The sequence below is a fragment of the Lactuca serriola genome, chromosome 6 (assembly GCF_051521515.1).
Source record: "Lactuca serriola cultivar US96UC23 chromosome 6, Lser_US96UC23_V15, whole genome shotgun sequence".
Taxonomy (NCBI): domain Eukaryota; kingdom Viridiplantae; phylum Streptophyta; class Magnoliopsida; order Asterales; family Asteraceae; genus Lactuca; species Lactuca serriola.
This window is the reverse complement of record NC_136413.1, coordinates 58,095,222-58,117,376: the sequence shown is the minus strand read 5'-3', so window position 1 is coordinate 58,117,376 and position 22,155 is coordinate 58,095,222. Positions and strand designations below refer to the sequence as shown.

The following is a 22,155-nucleotide window of genomic DNA, read 5'->3' as shown; positions in this document are numbered from 1 at the left end:
CTTTGGAAGTTTTGTATAATTCAATGTAACTAGAGATGCATAAATTAATGACATATCTTTTCATTTTGTCATTGATCTGTTTCGTGTTTCGTGTTTATATAAGACGGCCTTGGATTAATCTTTTGCTAAACATGACTACATGAGTCACGTAACAAATATGGTTTTCTTTACCTTAATTAATTAGAAGCGACATAAAATTTTCGCCTTAACACAATTATATTACATTCCTTTTGTTTCAAATTAAGTTCTAACTTTTGCCATACAATTTAAATGTTATCTTGCTTTTAAGTTACTAATTACAAAATGATACTTAAATATGTAAAAGTACGGGTAAAGTTATCTTCTATGTTGATTTTGAAAATGACCATTAAGTCGGTCTTTCAAATATCGGGTCTTTATAAAACTCGTATTAAATATATGTTCCAATTTGCAGGTTTTCATGGGCTTTCATCTGCTAAGCCTTGACTTTTCTTTTAACTTCTTACATTTTCATCAATTTTAGTTGTAGTTGTAGTTGTCTTGCCGATTAAAAACTATCATGATTTAACTTCGTATCTATAAAATAAAACAGACTAAAATGGTGTTTTATGTCAAACATTGAATATTTATATCTCAATATGAAGATTTCTAATACAAATAAAGATTCTGTAGACTAATAATATAATTAATTAACGGGTATAAACTTGAATGGTACATAAGTAAAGGATTAGTTTAGCTATTTGTCAATGATGATTGAAGAGTGTTCGAAGGTACCTAGAAGTTGTGGTGATTACACTTAAAATGATATGAAAACGACACTGGATCTATCTACAGTTGACTTCTATATTGCTTATAGCCTAATGAAAGTGGCCTAATTGGATCTTGTGTTGTTGCAACTAACAAAAGTGGCCTAAGGTTTGGAACATCTCTATAATTGGTAATAATGTCAAAACCATTTTGTTATTGGGTACAAACACACACTCTTAAAAAAACAACTTTACATAATTATGAAACAACTTTCTTTATTAATGAATATGAGCAACATGATGACATAAATCACGTTTTTGAAGTAAAAATCAAAAATAGATTTGGCTGCTTTTAACTTTTTTTTTAATAAAAAAGGGAAGGCTTTTGTTCTAACAGTATGTTTTGAATCCGAGTTGTTTAACACATGTATATCTGGATTTTTTTGTTTTACCTTTTTATTTTTTTAATTTTGTTGTTTTAAGAACCAAAAAATAAAATAAAATAAATAAATAAATACATGATATGATCATTTGGAATCAAAGGGTGGTAGCCAGGGATGGTTCTCTTGATATTGGTGTGGTAAGTTAACATGACGGATAATTTGATATCTAGTTCATTTGTTAACACTTTCGTTAGTACAAAACTGGGTTTTGCTGACACAAAAAACCTGTCGTTAAAGACATTTTATTATGTTTTTTTTTTTTCATTTAATGCATAAGGAAAGGTCGTGTCATTGATGATAAGTTATGATGACATTGAATTGTGGTGACTATAATCCATGTCCGTCGTTATATATTAAACACGTCATTATTTGGTAGGATTTTTTTGAGTTATATTTATCTTATTTTGATAACCGTCAATAATAATACACTTATAGTCATTTTTAATTTATTTTATATGACTATTGTGTATCACCAGTAGAAGGTAAGAGCCACTATAAAGTAGTTTTAGTGATGGGAACATTCTTATAAAATTACTATTATGTACGTTTACTCACTTACAGAAATTCGACGGTGACGATAAAATACTTATGACATGTTTATTCCTATACAATGACAAATGTTTACGTGTAGTCACCCCCAAAAAATTCGACAGTGACCATAAAATACATAGTGTGACATGTTTTTTTTTCTATATAGTGACAAATGTTTACATGTAGTTACCCACCAGAAATTTGATAGTCACCATAAAATACTTATAATGACATGATTTCGTCTATGCAATGAAAAATCTTTATTTATAATCACCGATTATAGATATTATCGTGGTTATTGTTGATTTTTAGAGACAACAATGTAATTAAGTTGTAACAATAAATTATTTTTACTTACATTTTTAATGATTTATCATTACTATTGTTTACATATCGTGACACATAAGAATTTAACATGGATGGGACAATTTAGTCTGTGAGCATCGTCCAAGACTATACTCCCGCGTTCACTACACTTAGGCGTACAAATTTGGCTCATAAAAGTGTCACGTCTCGTCATCCATGAACTTTACCTATTTATCCGCTCTTCATAGAGCTTCACTCGCGAAGCTTTTCTCTCTAAGGTCTCGAGTAAAACTTCTCAAATTTGAGCCGTATGCTGTGAATGGATATTCATAGTTAATATTCGTACTCAACGAGGTTTGGTACATTCTTTTCGGCTCATTACAATGTTAACGAATCTCATACATCATGATGACGACAAATTTCTCATTTATGTCATTCAACCAAAAGCATAGGCAAAAACCTTGTCTCGATTCATCTATGTGCACCTCAATCTTTTATGTACATGTCGGCGTATACGAACAAGTTCTCTGGTCTTTCAGAAAAGTAGGATCGATGCGTTACACCATAGTTGTTCCAACTTCTGAAATATAATCTCTTGCTTATTTCTCTAGTTGAAATTTGTTTCCTTTTGGTGTTAACATAGTTTACAGTTGGGCTTATTTTGGATAAATCCATGATAGGTCTCTAGTAGTAACCATCATGAATTCTTTTGTTGTTAAAATTCTAGCATTCATTCCTTAAGGAGAAATCTTCCCCAAATCGTCCACGTCTGATCAAATCCTTCACATTTTATCAAATCCTTCACATTTTATCAAATCCTTCTCATTTGATTAAATCCTTCACATTTTATCAAATCTTTCTCATTTGATTAAATCCTTCACATTTTATCAAATCATTCTCATTTGATTAAATCCTTCACATTTTATCAAAGCCTTCCCATTTGATTATTAGGGTACGAAAGAAACTTTAAGTTCTTCTCCGACTTGTCATCATGAATGACCATGGTTTTGTCGTGGGTAGATTTGATTGTACAAATTTATTTTAGTACAGATCTAGACACAATGAGGAGGTAGTCGGTTCATACCTATGATAATGTCGAAACTTCCGCTCAAAATTGGCATAAAGTCTATAAGTAAAGATTGATTGTTCATGGTTATTTTATCAGTTAAAGGGAGTCGTATACGACCTAACGTGACACAAACAAAGTCGTGTCATATAGACAATGATATTGGACTTTCGGTGACATACGCACTAGATTAACGTGACAAACATGATTTGGTAAGTTTTAGGATGAAATTTATTAAAATTTCGCGAGTAGATTTCCGACAGCTCACTAGTTGTCTCTACTCTACAGGTTTTCTCCAAACTAGTAGGTCCATGACTCATAATAGGTTTAGGTTTAGGCTTCGTAAGGATTTCTTTGCATATCCTAACACGCTAGTTACTACTGATGTTTCCTGGATTTCATTCCTTGTTCCGATCACGATTGCTCTGACTCAAGTTGTCATCTCCTGGTTCTTCGGTCTTGGGCAGTTTCACCACCTTCATAACAAGCTTTTCTTTAACTAGTGCTTGTTCTTATTTCTGTATCTCACTACCATGAGCATCATATTTAGTTATTCTCAAGTCGTGGCATAAGTGGAGTCAATGCTTATGATTTATGTATAGTAGTTCTACCCAGTAAAGCCCGTGTCCTTAAAGGTGTAGGAGGACTTCTTTTGAACTTGGATGGTTCAAACATAAGTCGGACAGTTCACAATAGAAAGAAACAGATTGGTTGAATACTTAATTCAAATTCAAAATGATTCATGAATGTGAGTATTTTTGCAAGGTATTCATGAGATGTCTAACAGAAGTACTCATAGAATATCATAGCCGAGAAATTAGAATTCTGAAATAAACTTCGAACATGATTTATGTTTATGATACTTACAGTTTCATGAGCATTTGAGGTAACTATTTGCCAAATATTCGTAAAGTGTTTATTAAACTCGTGTAGGTTCTTAAGCATTTCGAACTGTGATTTTCTTTAAATATTGTGGATTCCAAACGTTTTAGTCTATCAACAATCGAATCCAAGCTTGATTGTTCATCGGTCTAACCATAATTAAACATAGTTGATCAGTCTACATCTAGATGTGGTTTGCCCCACCTAAAATCAACTTAGCTAAAGTGTTTGACCTAAAACCTTGCATTGTATTAATACTCGAGGGTTCGAGTTTATATATATATATATATATATATATATATATATATATATATATATATATATATATATGTAATCCTATTTTTGTAGGTTAAGGAATATACCTAACCTAAGAGAATAAGCCTTAGGCTATAGTCGTGCTTACCTAAGTAAGTACTAGTTCACTATAGCCTATAGCTCTGATACCAATTTGTCACACCCTCGGCCGCTGGTGAAAACGCCGAGGTGCACAACATAAATCAGTGATCACAGTTATTGAAAATACATTGAACAGTACAAATAAAATCTTTTATTATTACTGAAATAAATTTACATTAACTATAGCTATTGCTAAATCGCGACACACGCCTAACAATCCAACGTACACAAATGTATGATAAAAATAATGGAGGGTCTTCTATGCGAACACTTTCGACCTTATAAATAACATGAGAATACATTCATTAAGATAAGTCAACAAAATTGTTAGTGTGTTCTTCAGGTTTTGACACAAAGTAATTTTATACTAAAAATTGTTTTATAAAATGTATCTAGTTGAATATATATATATATATATATATATATATATATATATATATATATATATATATATATATAATTCAAGCTTATAACAAACTTTTACGGCTCCCATGACCAAAATGTTTTTATATAAGGATTCTGGATACCAATTTATATAAAAGAAAGTCATATCATTCTTTGTGAAAACATAAAATATCCAAATTTACTTTTGAAACCTTGTACATGTGTTTGTATAGTTTATATTTAAAATTGACAAGTTTCGAATTTATAAACTTTGTAAATTCATATCGTAGTATTAATCAGGTGTTACCTTACTCATTTTGGAAATCGATACTTAACTAGTGGGGCAAACTCCTCCCCCACAAATATTGTGTTTTCGTATAGAAACAAAGGGTTTATATAAACAACTTATTAATTGTAAGTTAATAAACCTTAACCAGTCGTGTCATATTGTTAATTAAGTGTTATATAACTTAATTTCTGGTATTGACACTTATCGTTTTGAGTCATAAACTATCCCACTAGATATAGTATCTTCCAAATAGTATGAGTAAACAAAGACCCTGTATAAATCTAATGCAAATTTTATACGCTAACAAACAAATTTGAGATCTAAGACGAGCATTTAACCGACACTATACACGTTCCTGCCCCGTAAGAGAATAATACATTAGAGGTATCTAGATCATTACTAATGTTTTTGAATAGTCGTGTAGTAACAAAGAAAGAAACATTTGACGCCTGTTTCCTCGTTAGACAAAGTTGTAGCTAGCAGCCATAGACGGAGAATATCGACTTGCCTAAATCTTTCCATACATAATAGATCTACACCAAAGTTCTTTATAAGACCCCTCCTGGATTAACGATTATAACTTAGAGGATTTTGAATAAGACAACTGGTTTTAGTTTACACAACAACATAGTCCATAGCTTAGTAAATAATCCTAGCTCATAAAGCTTTTAGAAACAAACATAGCTCACATAGAGCGTCCCGTAGGTGTGATGGAACCTAACAATATGCCTAGGAATCCTAATCCTAAACTCTATGATATATAACTTTAGAATACTTATAATTCTTTGATGTTTAGGAATGATTTTGATTTATGACTTTTAGTATTTGAGATTCATAAGAATTAATATATTTCCAAATCTTATTGTCTGTCATGACGAAATTCGGACAGCCTAACAGGTATTTTTATAATATTTTTCAATTTTCAACCAATGTGAAAACCAATTATTTCCATAATATTCGATAAGTTGCATAATTGATATGATGTTTAATTTATTAGGTAACAATTCCTAAAATCCAAGAATCAATTATGTTATCATATATGACGAATTTCATATTACAACTAAAATGATTTATATTTTTATAATAATTATAAAAATAAAATATATCGTTTATTTACAAATCATTTCTAGATGATGATCTAGAGTATAATAACAATAATTGGATTTTGGAATATTTTCAATTAATTATTATGTATTTATCAAATCTTCATTTATCAACCGTTTAAGCAATGTACATTTCTTTTGTACATAATTATGTTGAATAACATATTTGGTCTTATGTATAATGTCTTTCCATGCTTTCTCAACATATTCGTTCATATATATATATATATATATATATATATATATATATATATATACTAGGCGAATACCCGCGCGTTGCGCAAAAACACCTATATAGTTGAAGTCTTTACAAATATATGTTTTTATTTAAATATAACAATAACATTATTGCTAAATTTGATATAATAATTTGTATACTAAATTGATATAATATATAGATTATTTTGAACTATATGATAATATATAAATATATTATACTGCATAATATCAATCGTTTGAATGACTTCTATCAACGAGTTACTCATGAATAAATTTAAATATAATATATGGTTTAATGTTATTTATAGTGTTCTGATTAATAATTAATTTTTAAAATTTATTTGCTTAATGTTTTAATTTCTATCATTATAACTTGTTAAAATATCAAACATTGTTTTTTTATTTTAAAGGTAACAATATAATTATTTATATAGATTTATTTTTAACTATTTTTATTGTAATTATTTTAAGCTACTTATTTGAAAAATTTTCACGATTATAAAAATATCTTTAAGAAATATTTTAGTTAAATTGATATTACAATTTAGTTTTTGCATTTATCAATACAATTTATCACTTTTAACTATTTACAAAATATTCTTCGGTTTTTTAAGTAGATCTGAAATTTATATTTAAGTTGACACTGTAATTTTATATTTAAATTAACAATTTAAGTATTTTGTCCAAACTGTTCAAAAGTTGTAGCTTTAAACTGATAATAGTTTCCATATAACAACATTTTAAATCTATTAAATTAAGTATAATATGTTAAAACTTAAAGACATAAGTTTATAAGTATAAGTAATTATATTATTTTAAAATTGAAATTTAGATTATTTATGATTACACTTTAGGTTTGATATTTATTTAACCTTAATAACCAACTTATAATCATTATTAGAAAGACACTACAATTTATCATTTTTAACTATTTACAATATATTTTTTGGGTTGTTTAAGTCAAACTAAAATTTATATTTAAGTTGACCCTATAATATTATATTTAAATTAATAATGTAAGTATATTATACAAATTTTTCCAAAATTGTATATTTAAAATGATAATGGTTTACATCCAACAATATATTAAAACTAATAAATTAACTATAATATGTTAAAAGTTAAAAAACATAACTTTATAAGTAGAAGTAAAAATATTATTTTAATATTGAAATTTAATTTATATATGATTACACTTTAGGTTTGATATTTATTTAACCTTATTCACCAACTTATATTTATTATTAGAAAAAAATTGAAAAGTCAAGGAAGTTTCAAATGAATGTGGGGAAAGGAAAAATGCATGTGAGTTTCAAATGAATGTGGTGAAAGGAAAAATGCATCATTTATAAGTAGAAGTAAATATATTATTTTTATAAAAAACATAATTTTATAAGTAGAAGTAAAGATATTATTTTAATATTGAAATTTAGTTTATATATGATTACACTTTAGGTTTGATATTTATTTAACCTAATTACCAAATTATAATTATTATTATTATTATAAAGAAATTGAAAAGTCATGGGAGTTTCAAATGAATGTGGTGAAAGGAAAAAAGAATGGGGGTTTCAAATACATGAGATTCAAGAAAAAATGCTAGATTTATAAGTATGTATGATATATATATATATATATATATATATATATATATATATATATATATATATATATATATATATATATATATAGACTTAGGTTATTTTGTTTTTACTATCTATTGTGTGCATGTATGATTGATTCTGGACCAATCATTTTAGTTATTTTAAGAAAGTAATTAATGCATTTTACATGTTGAAGATATAATGAATATTAATTACATCTTCAACATTTAATATGCATTAATTACTTTCTTAAAATAACTAAAATGATTGGTCCAGAATTAATCATACATGCACGCAATAGATAGTAAAAACATTTGAACCTAAGTCTATATATATATATATATATATATATATATATATACACACACACACACACACATACGATGAGTATTACAATTTATAATTTGTCAAATAACTTATATCTTTATAGTAATCTACTTAAAAATTGTGATTTTTCTTAATATTAAATAATATATCACAACAAGGTATACTTATATAATTTATAGCATTCTATTATAACTTATATGATTTATTGACGATTTATACATTTTAGATTGCTATTTCATAAATTTTGACCAATAATAAAATATGATGTTATTTTGTGTATAAAACTTGAAAATCATCAACACTTTAATAGACACTCATGTATTCTCCCCCAAATATTAAAAACCATAAAAGAGGGGCCATAAAAACTCACATTCGATGCATGATCTCGATCTAGGTTCGTTTTGTGAAGCTTGTCGTAAGAAACCGTATCTTGACATCTTTTTGAATTAAAACAAAGCTCATGACTATTTTTGTAATATTTTAACTAAAGGGACTATTTTTGTTAAAATTTCCAGACTATGGTTGTTTTTGATCTATTAATAAAACTAAGGGGTTTTTTTTGGTTAAAAAATTCAAATAAGGGTTGTTTTGATTTCAAAACTACAACTGGAGGGACTGATTTGTAATACTTATCAAAGGAGGGACTAATTTGTCATATTAACACCACAATGGTTTCTTTTTTTTGGTCGATCAGTAAAGGCGAGGGGCTTGTTTTGCCAAAATCACCAAAGGTACAAAAGAAAGGGGTGTCTTCATCTAATCGGGGAAAAAGGAACGACGGAAGTAACCAAGGTGGTCGTCTGGTGGTGGACCAAAGGTACAAAATAAAAGGGTGTCTTCATCCGTTAATACACCTTTCACGTGAAGCTAAGTAGGTGCAATGGGGTGGATGGGTAGTGGTTGAAGTAAGAAGCACCATCGTTGCTTTGGCTGGCCAAGGAACGAAGACACAAGCAACAAGTGGCTGCTGTCACCGACAACAGTGGTGAGAGGGGCTTCTTCGGTAGCTCCTCGTCGTTTCTTCTTCTACGGTCCACCACAAAATGAGAGGGAAGGGTTTTGTTCAGCTAATGTTGTTCGGAAATCGCAGCTGGGATGTTTGGTGGTGTTTCTCGACGCCAGAAGAGGGAGAAGGAAGGTCATTTTCCCTTTCTCCGGTGGCCAAGATATCACACACCTCTGGTAGGAGGTGATTACCGAGAACCCCAAAAAAGAGAATTAGAAGGAGGTATTGAATATGGAGAGGGTGAATGGAGTGAATTATTGTAGAATGAAGATTGTAGCTTCCATTTGAAGCTAAGATTGTATCATTGATGTCTTTGTTGACTTTTGAAGGATATTGTGGGTAATAGTCAAATGTTATGTATTTTTATGTTGCAACACTGACATTCCAAAGATCTTCCTTCTCCAACAAGAACACTAAAATGATACCAAAATGTTACTCCAAGGCTTTAAAACATTCACAAACACTTATGGTTTCGAAATGAGGGCTATAAGGGACAGAGGCTGGAGTTAAGAAATGTTTTAAGGCTATAATGGCCTTTAAATAAGATGCAAACCCTAAAAATTAGGGTTTGTCCTCTACGTGCGAATGCCTAGCGTCTACAAACTTACGCCTATCGTTCCAACGCCTACCATTCCATTCCTAACGTTCGGCGTTTGGGACCAAAATGCAAAATTAACACAAAGCTAGGCCAACAATGCAAATACCTGGAAACTGGCGTTACAAATTCCCCCACTTGAATCAGACATCATCCTCGAAGTTCGTTTTTGCAAATAACTCTAGGTAATGCTCCTCATCTCGTCCTCAGGCTCCCATGTCCATTTAGACCCTTTTCGGTGCTGCCACTGCACCTTCACCAACTCCACAACCTTGTTCCTAAAGGTTTTTGTCTTCTTTGTCGAGGATGGAAATCGGTCTCTCAATATAATTCATAACCCACTGGAACATGGGTGTTACAGATCAGGTGACTATCTTTCTTCAACCTTTTCCCCCTCCCTTCCTCTTATAACTAAAATGTGGCAGTGGGTTGAATTTAAGGTTTATTGTGATTGTTTTAAGCTATAAGTTGTGTCCAATTAGGGTTTTAGGATCCATAATTATATATTGGTGTGGATGCAAGTTTAGAATTGAAGTGAAACATTGATCGGAAGATGCATTAATGGAAAAAAATGATGGATCTTTACATGATTTCAACATCGTTACAAGTTTAAAATTGAACCAAAGACATGAGTAGGAATCACCTATTTGTTTAACCCTGTTGATGTTTCTTGGGTTGTGGCTTAAGCGTTTTTTAGACCTAAATAGGTTTGGAATTTGAACCACTCACTTTCGATAATTAGTTTGTAGTACCGAAGGGTGTGAGCAGGATGGGTTTGCCGATGACCCTGGTTTAGCTTGTAACCGTGACGATCGGAGGGTTACGTTATTGGATGATGTTCAACAATGTGGTGGGTGGTGGAGGATTTCTAGTGGCTACGATATGTGGTGGTAGACGATGAAAGAGAAATAAGTAATTGAGGATGGGTCATTATTTAAGGGAAAAGGAGGGAATAAGGTTAGATGAGAGAGAGAGAGAGAGAGAGAGAGAGATAGAGAGAGAGAAAGAGAAAGAGAAAGAGAGAGAGAGAGAGAGAAGGGTGGTGAGCCTACGAAAAATTTAAGTAGTAGAGGTGGCACAGGATAATACAAGAAATTTAAGTGGTGACACGATAGTAAAAAAAATCGAAATTTTTTAAACTGCATACGAAAATATTAAGCAGTCATTACATTTAGACCTGACAAACGTGTCGTGTCGTGTCAAGACATTAAACGGGTTGAAAGAGCTTGACCCTAACCCGACCCGTTTAATTATCGTGTTGTGTCGTGTCAACCCGTTTATATTCGTGTTGGGTTTCGAGTTAAGGTTTAGACCTTGTTAATATGTTGTGTCATGTCGGGTTGAAATATTTTAGAGGTTGGAAAATAGGAGTTGTAGAGGCAAAAAGAAAAAAGTGAAACACTGGAGTTATGAGATGGAATGACAAAATTTATAGTAAGTTTAGAAGGAAAAATGAAAAAAGTTAAAGTTGGAGAGCAAAGAGATAGATGGTAGGGATGACTAAAATTAAGTTTCTTTAAAATTTTAAATATTACTTCTAATTATTGAGTTTGGCCGACTATAAATCTATAACATATAATATATTTATAAAAATATGAAATTTGTAATAAACAATATATAATTAAACAGGTCATATTCGAGACATCTTCGAGTTGAAAATTTTGACCCTAATGCTACCCGTTTAATTATCGTATCGTGTCGTGTCAATCCATTTATATAAACGTGTTGAAATCTCTGACCCTAACCCGCTAATTTAGTATCGAATTCTTGTGTCGTTTCATGTTTTGTAAAGTCTAATCAAAACAAAACCCTCCCCTCCCTCCCTGGTGGGCCCAGCTGGTTTTTACTTTTTGAATATAATTATGTAGGTATTAAAAACAATTATATAAAAATAAAAATAAAGAAGTTCAAACCAGCCCTCAACGATAAGGACCAAAACCAAGAATCTGAAAATTGTAGGGACTATTTACATAATTATGTCTGATTAAAATAATATATAATGAAATTTATTTTTATAAAGTTGATTATATCCCGAAGTTTTCCAAATATATACACTGCTATTCTGCCATTCGTATTTCTTATTAGATGCAACAAAATTTAACTTATGAGGATAGGACACAAAATCATATTCATTACACACCTAAACACAAGGTTCTACGCATTAATTTCACAGTTCACACACAGAGATATCTCTCATCGGAGTTTCCTCACCGGAAAAAGTAGCAGAAAAAATGATGGGTTTGATTAATTGTTACAGTGAGTTTTCAGTTCAAGTTTCTGAATCTTCATCATGTTCAAGTTACAAGAATGTTTCCTCCTGTGTTTCTCCGAATTTACCCCCCTCAATCCTAACCGCCGCTACGAATCTATACAAAACCACCCTCTCAACTGGCAATCACCACCTGATCACCGTCACATGGTGTCGGAACGCCACGACCCAAGGCCTCCAGATAAGCTCCGGTGACGATCCCACCATGGCTTTCCGTCTAAACACAAATTCAAGATTATTTCGGAAGAAAAAGGGCAGCAAAGCGTTCGAAATCAACAACTCCAAGTTCGAGGTTTTCTACGATCTTTCTTCGGCGCAATACCATGCCGGAGCAGAACCAGTTGAAGGGTACTACGTTTTGGTGATGGTTGATTCCGAGCTGGCGTTATTCGTCGGAGATATGGCGGAGGAAGCCGTCGTGAAGAAAGTCAAAACCAACAAACAAACGGCGAAATTCTCCCTACTTTCCCGCCGGGAACATTTTTATGGCAACACCCTTTACGCTACAAAAGCTCAGTTTTCCGATGCCGGAACTTGCCATGATATCATGATCCAGTGCAACGGAGACGACGACGGTGTAAAGTACCCATCTTTATCAGTTTCTATCGATAAACGGGTCGTGATTCGGGTCAAGAGGCTCCAATGGAATTTCAGAGGGAACCAAACCATATTCGTTGACGGGTTGTCAGTGGATCTAATGTGGGATGTTCATGATTGGTTCTTCAATACCGGGTCTAGATCCGGATCCGGTTCGGGTCAGGCAGTTTTTTTGTTCAGAACACGAAATGGGTTGGATAGCAGGTTATGGTTGGAAGACAAAGTGAAGAAGAAAGAGTTTTCTTTATTAATATACGCGACGAAGAGTTAAGTTAATAAGACCTAAATTTACATTTTTTTTTCATTTTATTCTCTTTGAAATGATTTTTTTTTTTTTTTTTTTTTTTTTTTTTTTTTTTTTTTTTTGTATATTTAGACGACTTTTTCTTTTAAATATTGACTAAATCAGGAAAAAGAAACATGCCAACTTTGGATGAAAACCAAAACTATATTTTGGTTATTTTATTTTGTAGTTTTATTTTGTTGATGATTTGTTATATGAGATCAAAATATTTGTATGTTATGTTTGTTTAAAATAGAGATCTAGCAGAAAAATAATATTGATTTATTATGTTCGTGACACAATATGAAATTTTTTTATTAATGTTGTGTTCCTATTAGTTATTCATATTTTTTGACCAAAAGCATGCGACTTGGATCACGATCCCAAGAAGTAATAAATGCTAAAGCGTAGTTTTTTTTTTGATTTTCAAAGTTATGTTTTTGGTAAAATGATTGAATATTGATGGTTGACTGTATAAAATGATGTATAAATAATGTTAGCTTTATTGTATATTTAATTAACCGTATGAAGAAAGACGTGGTGACCAATTTACATATGAAAAAATTAAACTTTATAATATCAATCATCTTTAAATATTTATTAATTTAAGTTTTTAACACTAGAGTAATTTGAAGAGGGAAAAAGACAAATAAACAAATCTTGCTAACGTTATAAAATATGGATTGACCCGGTGGTTCAACCTGTTTCACCATGAGTGGGTGAAGAGAGTGGATCAATTATTAACGGGTATTTGGCTATTTCTGTTTTGAATGACACCGGTCAGGTTTCTAAAAAACTCAATTGAACCGTTAAATAATAAAATCTCAATTTAAAGAGATAGTTCTATGGTTTCTGTACAAAATACAAATTAAAATCTACGAGCCTAATCACATTGGATTTAATAATGAATTATTTTTTCATGTATCGTCTGTAAATTTTCGATGCGATGCAGTTTTTAATTTTCCAATACCACAAATAAGAGAACCATACTGAATTTAATATATGAAACAATTAACTATAATATATATATTATTAAGTTAATAATAATATATAATATAATCACTTAATCTATTTGTTTGATGGTGTTTTAAAATGTTTTGAACTTCTAAAAATATGGTTTGGTGGTATTTTAATTTTTACATAACTTATTGAAATCAGAGGGTTTATAAGATTTTAATTGTTAAGTATTTAATTTATTAGTTTGTTAGTATTTTAAGTTATTGTCATAGTTGTTAAGATTTTAATTGTTAAGTATTTAATTTATTAGTTTGTTAGTATTTCAAGTTATTGTCATATATCTTACTGATTTTTATATTGTTACAATTAATAGTCTTTGAACTTTTAAAATCATAAGAAAAAAAAATCCACATGACTAAGAACAGTACAAATATGTTGGTTAATTTGTCTTGAATAAATATACATATGTACTAGGAATAACAACTTGTTTAATTAAGTATTTCACCTATTTAGGATGAATTGGTCTTTTCCTGTTTATTAGGATTTTGGTTGTAATCTAGGCCATTTATAAGAGTCCTTAGTAAAATAAAATGGAGAGGTTGAAGTCTCAATATTGCAAGTGTATTTCTTTGTTACCTAATTGTTTTTCTTAACATCTGATATCGGGCAAGTCCGGGTAAACACAAGTGTAAAAGAGGGGAGACTAAGAGATGACAGTAGAAAGAGACAATATGCTCATCATTCCTAAGTTTGATGGTGATTACAGACACAGGATCATGTTGATTAAGAATCCGCTAAGATCTAAAGAATGATGGCAACTGATTGAAATTGGATATGCTGAGCTTGGACGAGGTGAAATTCTTAATGTAGTATAGAGACAAACATTAATATAGATAAGTCGATTATGAAACCCATCATTCATAAAGATACAACCAAGCAACTATGGGAGTATGTTAAGACTGGTATACCAAGGGAATCAACATGTTTAGCGAGCATAAATCCAACGTCTCTGAAGAGAATTTGAGATACTATGTAACATCCAGATTCCCAGATATCTTATTTTAAGTTTATATCTTGAGTTTTAGGGAGGGACTCGGCGAGTAGGCGCTCAGACTCGCCGAGCAGGATCGCAAATTCTTGTCTGGATTAATGACCGGACTCGACGAGTCGATGGGTGGACTCAGCGAGTCCACGCTGTTAAGTGAAACCCTAAATTTCAGGGCCTGAGCTCTAGTTAAAGGCCCTTATGGCCGTCATTTGCAGCCACTACTCCCCTGTGAAAACCTTAGAGAGCAAAGAGAGCTTGGAGAGCATTTTGGAGGCTAATTCTTCATCCTTTGGTGTGATCTTGCAAGAAGGAGTGGGAAAATCCAAGCTAGATCGATTGTGGAGCTTGGATCTGTGTTGTTCACACTAAGATTCACGTTTTGAGGTATAAGTTCCTTCCCATTTCGTGTATTTGGTAGATTCCTTGAATCTAGGGTTTCCTTTGCACAATTTTGAGTTAGATTGTGAAGCATATGAGGTCCCAAGCTTCCAGCTTTATGAGGTTTCATGTGAGCCTTGAGCATAGAATCCCATTTTAAAGGTTATTTCTCCATTTTTGGTCTTATAAGCGTTGCATGAATGTAAAGTTTGAACCTTTACGTGACTTTTGAGTATTAGGAGGTTAGATCTACTGGTTGGTGAGACAGATCTGAACTCAAAGGATCTTTTGAGTTTTTCATGGGAGGAACTCTCCGAGCACATAAGGGACTTGACGAATCGAGTCGGGTTGCCCCGCGATTCGCGACCTGTAATAAACCGTTGAGTATAGGATTGACTCAGCGAGTCGAGTGAGGACCAGGGGCGAAGAGGACATGCATGGACTCGCCGAGTCGCACGAGTGCACTCGACGAGTCTGGTCAAAGTTTGACTGTTGACTTTTAGGGTTTGGTCAACAATCGGACTTGTGGACCATTTGAAGGGTAAAATGGTCTTTTAGCCTTCTTAAGGGACATGGAAGAGACTAGTCTAGCCTGGAGAGCCGTTATTGATTTGAGATAATTGTTTATGTGTTTAGGCGGAGGCTAGATCTGTGTATACGTGTGCGAGATTATCCGAGATAGCCGAGGTGAGTCTTCTCAGTTCTTACTATACTGTACCTGGAAGGGTACCTATGTGTGACCGGAACGTCTTATATGTGCTATATGCTGATATGTGATATGTATGCTATGTATGATAAGGACCGGAATGTCAAGATGATATGGATCAGAAGGTCAAGAGGATATGGACCGGAAGGTCAGGAAGTTACGGACCGGAAGGTTGATACGGGTAGGACCGGAAGGTCTACCGGGATTTGGGACAGAAGTCCCCTGAGACACTTGGACCGGAAGGTCCCACAGAGTTATGGCCTGGAAAGGCATATGTGTTGTATCTGGTATTTTGGGGAACTCACTAAGCATTTATGCTTACAGTTTTTGTGTTGAGTGTTTCAGGTACTAGTGAGGACTGTGGGAAGGCGTCGGCATGATCCGTAGACACTGAGAGGATTTATGTAGTTGAGATCTTTTGAGATTCTGGGATTTGTTTGTTATGATGACATTAGATACAGTTGTTGGATATTGTTTTTGGTGATTGAAAATATGATTTAAAAATGAAAAAAAAATTGTTTTGAAAATTTACGTCGTTACATACTAGAGATGGGGGAAGGCGTGACCATTACCGAGTATTTCTCATGAGTTATCTTGGTGAACATAGAGACGTGAAACCTAAGTGAAGACATGCAAGATAACAAGATAGTAGAGAAAGTATTACACATCCTTTCTGAAAAATTCACATTTGTAGTTTGCTCAATGGAGGAATCAAGAGACATTGGTATTCTTAATGGAGGAATCAAGAGACATTAGTAGTCTCTTTGTAGATGCTCTTTAACGTTTTCTACTTTTCCATGAATAAAAATCATTAGACACCGTCCTAAAGGTACCATTAACGAATAACAAGTTTTATGTAACGTCCCAAAAATACCGAGTAAAAATTTCATTTTTAAACCCATTCATTCATTATCCCAAAAGACGATCAGAGTAAGAGTATTCTAAAAACATCATAGTAAAATCATAAACAATCATCTACGGGATGAGGTGTGATAAAGCCGGGTTCTTCCTTTTGAAATTGGAAGTAGTTGAAAATGTTTAAACCACAAACCATAAGCACAAAGCTTAATGAGTTCCCCAAAATATCACATGCAATATATATATATATATATATATATATATATATATATATATATATATAACAACATGAAGTTGTGCCGGGTCCGTAACAACCCCCGTATCCATATCAAGCCTGAGTCCATAATGATTCCATATAACAACATGTAGATGTGTCAGGTCCGTAACAATCCTCGGGTCCAAATCAACCTCGAGTCCATAATGACTCCATATAATAACATGTAGTTGTGTCGGTTCCGTAACAACCCCCGGGTCTATTTCACCCCACATACATAAGCATATAGACATATCAACATGAGTTACAAAGACAACAAACCCATACAGGCATATCAACAAGTGTCACAAAGAGAACTATCATCCTACAAACATAATCCAATGGACTGACATTGGTGCCTTCGACCCATAAGTACAGTGAAGAGACTCACCTTAACTACTCAACAGAAGCCTAACAACTACCTCAACATCAAAACAACCAACCCAAGTTTCCTAAAGCCAAACCAAAACCAACCTTAGACAAATATTCAATTCTACCCAAGTTTGACCAAAAGTAAAAAACGGTCAAAAATTCAACGGTCAAAGATAAGGTCAAAACTGCCAATAGCATCCCTCCACGTCTTAGCCTTCCTTGGCCACGTCGTAGGCACTAAATGCCAAAATAGTCGATGATTCCCTAGTCGCCACGTTATGGCAGCCAAAGGCCACACCGTGGGGATTGTTCTGAACAGCTCAAACGAGCTTAATCCATTTTCTTCCGATTTCAAGAGCTCCAAAGCTTAGATTTGATTCTTTCCAAGGTCTTAATGAATAAAGTTTCTAACTATCAGGAACGTCCAAGCCACAAAGATCTTGAATTTAAGTCTCAAAAGGACCCAAAAATGCATCTTTCCCAACTTAATTCATTAAGTCCAAGTTTCCCACTTCCAAATTTGAGTCAACAACATGTCTAGTTGTCACACCCCGGCCGTCGGCGGAAACACCGGGCAGTGTAACGTCATTTCTCGTATCATAGTTATCAACTTCCTGAAAACACATGCAATTTAAAATACGTCAACATAAAGTTGGTGAGTTCACAGGTTTTGACTCCATATAAAATAATACATATTCCGAGTTTCAAAAGTATAGTTTTGAAAGTATACTTTTGACTCTCCAACATTTACTATATATATATCCTAGGTATAAAAGTTTACTTACCAAATAAGTAGTTTACCTATAAGTCTCATATACTATGGATATAAGTGTATGTAATTCCATACAAACGAGAGTTGTTATGTATAAATCTTATTTCAATTCTATACGAGTAAAACCACTACGTATAAATCTATTTCAATTCTATACGAGTATGTGTGCTAGGTATAATTATCTACTTAATATAGAAGTAGTACCTAGGGTATAAGTAGGGGAAACTTATACTTAACATTAATACTTGTACAGCAACGAAGTATAATGTTTCTAACAAGTTGCTACCATGAGTCTGTAGTTGCGAATGTATGACATAGTCATATACATCCTATTATTATCACAAGAATCACACATTGCGGTAGTACAAGGATTACACCTTGCGGTAGTACAAGGATCACACCTTGCGGTAGTACAAGAATTACACCTTGCGGTACTACAAGGATCACACCTTGCGGTAGTACAAGAATTACACCTTGTGGTAGTACAAGGATCACACCTTGCGGTAGTTTCCGCACGTTTCATCGACGCCGGAACAATAACAAATAAAAGGGTAGTTCATCACTTGTTTTTGGTTGACTGTAGCTAACAGTCACAAGTGGGGTGGTCAGCCCGTATACTAATTATACACGACTTCCTCGCTCACACGGGATTAACGGTTATAGGTCAGAGGACTTCCACTAAGATCCCCAATCTTAGTTGATGAATGAGGTAGCTCATGTAGACTTTGACGGCTTCCTATAGCTCTAACAACAAAAGCATTTTCATGTCTAAAACCTTAGGTTACTAGACTTTGCTTTTAAATATTACTCCTAACTTCATAATATTTAGGCAGTATAACAGCTATATCTTGAAGTAAAAACCAGGTTTTATCTTGACCTAAAACCAATAATAACAACATATAACGTTTCTAGTTTTATCTTGACATAAAACTAACAATAACAACATATCCAGTTTTATCTTGACATAAAACTAATAATAACAACATATAACATATCTAGTTTTATCTTGACATAAAACTATTAATTGCAACATACTATATAACTTAACATATAAAACTTCCGAATATAACTTCGGAACTATATCGCACACAAAATATATATAGAATCTTAAGTATAAATCAAGATCTACATTAATATATTAACATACCGATAAGTTGATAATAGTTGTATATATTCAAAATATTATATTTAGAACAACTATACCCCGGCTATTATAACTATATATTATCATATAGACATAATAATAACATATATACAATGACTAGCATGCGTGCCACCGAAATATTAGAAAATGGGGCCGTGAAACTCACCTTAGTAGCGTGTTTATAGAATATAAACGGTGAGAGGTTCGTCGTAGTCAAGCTCGGGAAGGGAAAACAGCCTTCGGAAACGAGAGAGAATGAAAGAAATGGTGTACTAAGCCTTGCGGTCGAAATGGCAATTTATAGTAAGATTTTATGACACTCACGTCGTGAGTCTCATGATTCACTCCGTAGACTTGCCATTTGCGTCCCTAGCTTCGAAAGGTGGCCATGTGACACCTCAGGTCGTGAGTGTCATAAAACTCACGTCGTGAATTTTTGGATCTTATCCTCTCGCAGCTTCTAGATTCCGATTTATGACAGAATTTCTCCTCACGTCGTGAGTGTCATAAAACTCACGTCGTGAATTGATTCTTATCCTCTCGCAGCTTCTAGATTCCGAATTATGAAAGAATTTCGTGAGTGTCATAAAACTCACGTCGTGAATTAGCTAGTTTAGGGTTTTTAAAAGCTAAATCTTCGGAATGCCATAACTTTTGCATACGAACTCCGTTTTTGATGTTCTTTATATGAACATGTAGGTATTTACGAGAACTACAACTCTCTTTTAGAGTTAGATATCTAATTCTAATTCTATTTTAAATTCCTCTTATTATAGAGATTTATAGTGTTCGGTTTATCATAACTTCTTCACGCGGAGTCAGATTTAGATGTTCTCTATATTTTTGGAATCGTGTGGATGTATACTTTGAGTTGTATCATATATTATGTATGAAAGTTCATACTTTATCATGAATTATATAGAAAGTTTTTCACTTTACTAGTTTAACAAAATCACATTACATGATTGGCATAATCACATGTGATTGTTTTTGACCTATTTTGACTGGTGTTACATTCTCCCCCCGTTAGAATAATTTCGTCTCGAAATTTATCTTGTGGATGGAAAATTGTTAATTAGTTTGGGGAAAATTCTGTGGATATTGCTTAGCACTTGATGTAACTTAAGTTAATATGCGACAAAACCAATTCTTGCTAGAATTTCAATAGGTTCTATATATCGTGGGTTTAGCTTGCCTCGTTTCCCGAATCAAATCATGCCTTTCCAAGGAGATACCTTCAATATTACTTTATCTCCAACTTGGAATTCTAAAGGCTTACGTCTTACGTCAGTATAGCTCTTTTGACGATCACGTGCTGCCTTTAATCTTAATTTGCATGATCTTTTGAGTTGTCTCGTGGATTATTTCTAGCTCGGCACATAAGGTATCACCTATATGTTCTCTGGCCAATTGTGTGTCTCCAACTTCCCAGTGCAAAAACTACAGCTCCCAATTCAAGGTCATGGGTAGTGTAATGCACCTTAAATTGTCGTGATGCGTAGGCAATAACTTTTCCTCTTTACATCAACACACATCCCAATCCTTGATTTGATGCATCGCAGTATACGACAAAATTTTCTGTCCCCTTTGGAAGGGATAGGATTGGTGAACTACACAACATTTGCTTCAGTTTCTGAAAAGTTGCTTCTTGTTTATCTTCCCAGTTGAACTTCATATCCTTCTGGGTTAGTGTTCTAAGCGGCTTGGCTATTCTGGAGAAATTCTCTATGAATTTGCGGTAATAGCCAGCAAGTCCTAGGAATTGACGCACTTTTGTTGGCGTCTTCGATGCTTCCTAATTCTTAATTGCTTCAATCTTGGAGGGTTGGACATGAATCCTTTTGTTACTAACTACATGTTCTAAAAATTTGTACTTCTCTAATCCAAAATTCACATTCGGAGAATTTGGCGTACAACTTTTCTTTTCTTAGTAGTTCCAAGATTATTTGCAAGTGTTGACCGTGTTCTTCCTTGGTTTGTGAATATATCAATATATCATCAATAATACTATCACGAATTTATCCAAGTACGGTTTGCAAACACTATTCATGAGGTCCTTGAACATTGTTAGAGCGTTGGTCAATCCAAAGGCATAACTAAGAACTCTGAATGACCATACCGAGTCCTAAATGTTGTTTTCGAAACATCGTCTTCTTGTACTCCGAGTTGATGGTATCATGATCTGAGATCTATTTTTAATCTTCTAGAATCTTCATGTGTTTTAGTCTACCAAACACCATATCCAATTTTAGTTGTGCATCGGTCTAACCATAATTAAACATAGGTGATCAGTCTACGTTTAGTTGTGGTTTGTCCCATGTACAATAAAACTCGACTAAGTAGTTTGGCCTAAAACATTGTGTTGAATTCTTATCGAGGGTTTGGGTTTTCTATATTTTTGGTTTATACATGTGTTCTCATTGCGGGACTGAGTTCATACATAACTCTATATCTTTGTGTTTGTTGTATTCACGAGTAGTATTAATTATTGTTTGCTACTTCAAGTCTAGCTGATAAGGCATCGGCCAGTCAGGATAGTCGAAAGGGCAGGATCATTTTAGCATATAGCCATTCTGAAATCCAGCAACCCAAATCGACATGTCTATCCTTGTCACCGCTCCCGTAATTAGTCCTTCAGTAGT

General features: G+C 33.0%; 1 protein-coding gene across 1 annotated transcript; it reads left to right on the top strand.

Annotated features, from left to right (window-relative positions):
* The first annotated feature begins 12,107 nt into the window (after positions 1-12,107).
* LOC145059796 (uncharacterized) lies at positions 12,108-13,013 on the top strand. Its single transcript, XM_079007580.1, has one exon. The coding sequence runs from the start codon at positions 12,108-12,110 to the stop codon at positions 13,011-13,013; it is 906 nt and encodes a 301-aa protein (XP_078863706.1).
* The last annotated feature ends 9,142 nt before the right edge of the window (positions 13,014-22,155 follow it).